The sequence below is a fragment of the Notothenia coriiceps genome, unplaced genomic scaffold (assembly GCF_000735185.1).
Source record: "Notothenia coriiceps isolate Sejong01 unplaced genomic scaffold, NC01 NC01_scaffold00015754, whole genome shotgun sequence".
In the NCBI taxonomy this organism is placed as follows: Eukaryota; Metazoa; Chordata; class Actinopteri; order Perciformes; family Nototheniidae; genus Notothenia; species Notothenia coriiceps.
Window position 1 is genome coordinate 1 of NW_011348455.1, and position 5,825 is coordinate 5,825.

Here is a 5,825-nt window from a genome sequence, read left to right on the forward strand (position 1 = left end):
AACGTGCAGATCAGAACACATTTTATGACCAACTTATGCAGAAATCCAGGTAATTCCAAAGGGTTCACATACTTTTTCTTGCAACTGTAGATAGAGAAACATAGGAGAAGAGAAGATAAAGGTGAGAGTCCCCGACAGCCTCAGCAAATAGCAGCATAAATAGATTGTGGTTGAAGACTAGCCTGAAGAACCAGGTTGAAGACTAGCCTGAAGAACCAGGTTGAAGACTAGCCTGAAGAACCAGGTTGAAGACTAGCCTGAAGAACCAGGTTGAAGACTAGCCTGAAGAACCAGGTTGAAGACAATGAAGAACCTGGTTGAAGACTAGCCTGAAGAACCAGGTTGAAGACTAGCCTGAAGAACCTGGTTGAAGACTAGCCTGAAGAACCATGTTGAAGACTAGCCTGAAGAACCTGGTTGAAGACTAGACTGAAAAAAGCATATAAAGATTTCCCTATGTTTGTCCTCACCAGTCAATTTTGGTATTTTATCTTATTGTTTTGATTGTTTGTGTTGTCTTTTTGTTGTCTTCTATCTCATTTTATTTTTGTATTTGTATTTTGCATTCTATCTAGTCTTTTATTATTTTCTTGGAATTGTATTTATCTTTGAGCACTGTCATTCTTGTGTGTTCATCTGTAAAGCCCACTGAGACAAACTTGTTTTGTGTTTTGATTTAAACTTTGATTTTATAGCGTGTTTGGTTTTGTAGTCTGACCCAGAAGTTAGCATCACAAGGGCTCTATCGACAAACAGCTTTGGGATTTCTCCCATTTTAAGATCTGTGGCAAACAGGATAATCAACAGGATTATCAACCCGACTTTTATGATTATTGAGATGTATGCTATCGCAGAAGTAAATAGCTAACTGCTCTAAACTTAATACGGAGGCATGTCTGCCACCGCTAAGCTAAAGGTGGCTAATATTCAGCGTGATAACATTTAGTAGTCTCATTTAGATACTTGTTAGCAAATGAAGTTTCTATGACACAAAAACAGCTGCAGACATTCACCAGTGGGGTATTTACTGACGTGTTTTATGTTGTAGAACTTAATGTTAAAATCTCTTCAGCTCGTGTTCACCACATATATTTTTCTCAGGCTTCTAACCAAAAACATGCTCAAAAAAACATTGACTTTGAGACGAGGGAACCAGAAGTGGTAAAATGCTGACTCATTACCGGGTTTTATAACTCATGGCTGCACAAAAAAGTGTTTTCTTTGTTTTTCTCTCAGAAAAAACCCTGAAACATTGACTTTAGTTAAATGTATTATGTCAACAGATTTCACATAACTGTATTAGGTTAGTTGAAACAATACTATTAAGTTCAACAACAAAAAAGGGCTCAACTTAATATTATTGCTTTCATCTAACCTAATACAGTTATGTGAAATCTGTTGACATGATACATTAAAGTCAACGTTTCAGTTGTTTCAGTGAGGGCTGGTTCCTCAGAAGAGGAGATGGTAGCTGAAGGCTCCAGTTGAGCTTTTGGAGACTCGTAACACTGGATAATTATAAAGTGTTATAATGTGGGCATGTAGGTTACACAGATTACATTTAGTCTAATCAATGTAACAAAGCCTTTTTTATGTTTTTGATCCTTGTAAATCCTGATTTACGCACTGTGGGAAAGAAATTATAAAACATTTTCTAAATGCTGGAGCTCCATACTCAGCTGAAACTCTACAAAAAAACAACAACAATACAACAATGCAAAAAATAAGGATGACATCACTATGGAATACAAACTAATTTAGCACAATTGACCAAAGATCGTTCAGTCATTTAACTGAAATAATTGCTGGTTTAATTACCCAGCAGTGTAGCTGTGAAACAAAGAGGTGATTTTAACAACAAGTCCCTGTTCTGTTCCTCTGTCACAGGATGGAAGGAAACCTTTCTCTGTGGGACTCCACCCCTGCGGACCCTCTGGAGACCTTTTCCATCCTCAACTCGTCTGGTCCCCCCCCTCTGCCCTGGGAAGCCCCCACCTTCACGGTGGCCGCCCGCTGCCGGGTGGCAGCCACCCTGGTGCTGTTCCTGTTCGCGGCTGTCAGTAACCTGTCGGTGCTGATCAGTGTGTGCTGGGGGCGGGGCTACCGCCTGGCGGCACACCTCCGCCCGCTCATCGCCAGCCTGGCCTCAGCTGACCTGGTGATGACCTTCGTGGTGATGCCGCTGGACGCCGTCTGGAATATAACGGTGCAGTGGTATGCTGGGAACATCATGTGTAAGCTGCTTTGTTTCCTCAAACTGTTCGCCATGCAGGCCGCAGCCTTCATCCTGGTGGTGGTGAGTCTGGACCGGTACCGGGCCATCCTCCACCCTCTGGAATCTCTGGACGCCGGGCTGCGGAACAGACGCATGCTGCTGGGGGCCTGGACCCTCAGCCTGCTGCTGGCCTCTCCACAGGTACAGCTGCTGGTACACACTGAGCCTGAAGGCCAGCTGTGACATGTCTCACAGAAGAAACTCAAACAATGCCTTTAATTACATTTGATGTGTCAACTGATTTCCCATAACTGCATTAGGTTAGTTGAAAGCAATAATATTAATTATGAATACAAAATAATAGGTTCAACTTAATACTATTGCTTTTAACTAACCTAATACACTTATACATGATGCATTTAATTAAACTCCACGTTTCACTTTCTTCAGTGTAACCTTATACAGCCTAATTCATTGCATTAACATGAGATTGGATTATGTTTGACTAATATTAGATTTAAGAGCAGTTAAGATGCTTATTGACTATCACATTATTGTGTGCACAGACATAGGAAACGTTTTTCACCTGCTTATCAGGTTTAAAGGGTACAAGTTAACTATCTCATTCATTCTGAATGAACTGAAGTTAATTCAATGTTGTACAACACCTTAAATATGAATCTCAAGTTGCTGCAAGAATCATGTGACAGCTGATTGGTTGTACGCTAACTGGACAGAACACTTTCATTTTGTGCTTCTAATTCCATAGCATTAGAAATATTGTCAGTGACATAGATAATGAGATAATGAGTTTCACCCAATCACAGAGCTATACAATATGCAGATGGTAGAGCAGCTCATACAGTTATTTGCAAAAAGAATGTTACAGATAAAAGGCAGATGGTAAGAAATCTATAGGTCAACATAATAGGGAAAAAAGTCACAAAAAACGAAACATTTCTCCAAACGTATAGCATGTCTTTCATTAAAAGTTAAACCGTGGTAAATCAAAAAGGCCAGTATTGGCTGAACGTCTGCTTTATAAATCCTGCTCGAACTTTCCAAGGAGGTAAAAGAAACGACAACATCAAATCGTTTTTTCTAAAAGCCCATCAGTCTATGGTGAACAGTTTATACTACATGTGATGTGTGTGTCTGTAGCCATGACAGGACATTAGGGTGAAAACCATGTCACTAAAATGACTGCACTTACACTCAGGGCTGGTTTGGTTGTTGCTCACAGTCATTTATACAAATTGCTCTCATTAAATGAGCCAGCAGGGTAAAAAACTGCTACCTACCTTATGTCTGAAAAAAATTATATAATTATATATAGAAGTACTCCAATTATTTAAAAGTATCAAAGTATTGGCATATACATATCATTAGTATCTTAAGTAAAATAAATCATTATGCGTAATGGAACATTTCAGAATGATATATTTTAAATAAACAGATTATAATTTTGATACCTTAATGTGTTCATCACAGCTGATACAAGTGGAGTTCATTGTAATATCTTAATATACTGCAGCTGGATATCTGATCTATGATTATCAACTGATGTTTATCATGCAAGTCAGACACATGTTATTAGTACAACCTTAGACCCTCGCATCGAACAAGAAAAAACTCCCAAAGAAACCCCCCAGTTACCGGGGAAGAAACCTCAGGAGAACAAGGAGGGATCACTCAAACCCCCTTTTAGCAAGTGCAACATTAAAGTGAGGAATACATGAATGCACCAATAATTAATACACAATCATTTAAAAATATATGGTGCTTAAAGTACATTTTGATGATAATACTTTTTCAATGCAGGACTTTGACTTGTAACAGCGTATTTTCACACTGTAGTATTGTTACTTTGACTTACTTTAACTGGTTACTAACTCTTTGTGTCCTTCTGTGACGTCTCTGTCATCCACACTGTGATCCCAGCGCTGCCTCTAACAGCTCAGGTTTAACTTCTGTAACCCGCCTGCTTCTGGAAAGACTAACTATAAATGGAGCTCTGCAACACGGGGACAAAGAACCTCATGCATCATGACGACCCTCGTGCATCATGAAGTTCTTTGTGTCATTTGTTTAATGCAAACAAATAGAGACAACGTTTGTTTCATGAAAACAAACTGCACATGTGTTTTTCTGTGACTGCATGAATTCATTCCTCATCTCTGTACAATCTCTTCATCCTCAGCTGTTTATCTTTCGGGCCATTAAAGCCGACGGAGTGGACTTCACTCAGTGTGTCACCCATGGAAGCTTCCCGTATCTGTGGCAGAAGACGGCATACAACATGTTTCACTTTGTGACGCTGTATGTCTTCCCTCTGCTTGTCATGACTTTCTGCTACACCTGCATCCTCATCAGAATCAATGGGCAAATGCACAAGAGAAAAGGTGTGTTACTCTGAAGCAGTGATGGAGGTCTGATCCTACATTTAGTCTTATCAATGTTTTGATGTATTTGACCTGAGGGATTATATAATTTAGCTAAATGCTGGAGCCCCATAATCACTCAGAAAATAAGAATGACATCATTATGGGATACAAACTATGCTAGCATCATTGACCAATTGAACTCAAATGATCGCACCACCCAGCCAGTGTGTGTGGCTGCATCCACTGTCCAGGTTTTGTTATCGCCCTTGTTAATGCTTAGGTTTAGGATTTCTCATTTGATTTAATTATCTTAAAGTTGCTTGTTGCATAACTTAGTCATTGTTGGTTATTTTCTGTTGGATTGTATGAGCTCTTTTCTGGTTAGCCAGCGATACTGAGGACATAGGTCTTTATTTATAACTGACAATCAGCTTAAACCCATCCGTCCATCAATTGAAAAAATATGTATTCTTGTTTTGAGATCCTGTATTAAGTGATACATACTGTGAATTACCATGTTATATGCAATTTATATAATTACAAAAAAAAGTTGATTATTTACTTTTACTTGATCATAATACTCTGGTATTCTTTCTATCAAAGCCATTGTTTTTTAGTATCATTTTAGCCGCCACATGGGAACATAGAGCAGTCAGAAGATCTGAGAGGTAGGAAACAAACGTCCAGGTTAACATACAGGACTGTCTCAGAAAATTAGAATATTGTGATAAAGTTCTTTATTTTCTGTAATGCAATTAAAAAAACAAAAATGTCATACATTCTGGATTCATTACAAATCAACTGAAATATTGCAAGCCTTTTATTATTTTAATATTGCTGATTATGGCATACAGCTTAAGAAAACTCAAAAATCCTATCTCAAAAAATTAGAATAGTTCCTCAGACCAAGTAAAAAAAAAAGATTTATAACAGCAAAACACAATCAAACATTTGAAAATGTCCATTAATGCACTCAGTACTTGGTTGGGAATCCTTTTGCACGGATTACTGCATCAATGCGGCGTGGCATGGAGGCAATCAGCCTGTGGCATTACTGAGGTGTTATGGATGCCCAGGATGCTTCAATAGCGGCCTTTAGCTCATTAGCATTGTTGGGTCTGGTGTCTTTCAGCTTCTTCTTCACAATACCCCACATATTCTCTATGGGGTTCAGGTCAGGGGAATTTGCAGGCCAATCGAGGACAGTAATGCCATGGTCAGTACAC

At 38.9% G+C, this 5,825-nt stretch overlaps 1 protein-coding gene across 1 annotated transcript; it reads left to right on the forward strand.

Moving 5' to 3' along the window:
- Window positions 1-1,888: 1,888 nt before the first annotated feature.
- On the forward strand, window positions 1,889-5,290 carry gnrhr1 (gonadotropin releasing hormone receptor 1). Its single transcript, XM_010775391.1, has 2 exons — window positions 1,889-2,416; window positions 4,416-5,290. The coding sequence occupies exons 1-2, from the start codon at window positions 1,889-1,891 to the stop codon at window positions 4,629-4,631; spliced, it is 744 nt and encodes a 247-aa protein (XP_010773693.1). The 3' UTR covers window positions 4,632-5,290.
- Window positions 5,291-5,825: the final 535 nt, after the last annotated feature.

Bases quoted from the DNA above. Each gene is read 5' to 3' on its own strand.
- gnrhr1 (XM_010775391.1), top strand. From the start codon at position 1,889: ATGGAAGGAAACCTTTCTCTGTGGGACTCCACCCCTGCGGACCCTCTG. The intron at 2,417-4,415 runs GTACAGCTGCTG...CTTCATCCTCAG, and splicing joins TGCTGCTGGCCTCTCCACAG to CTGTTTATCTTTCGGGCCAT.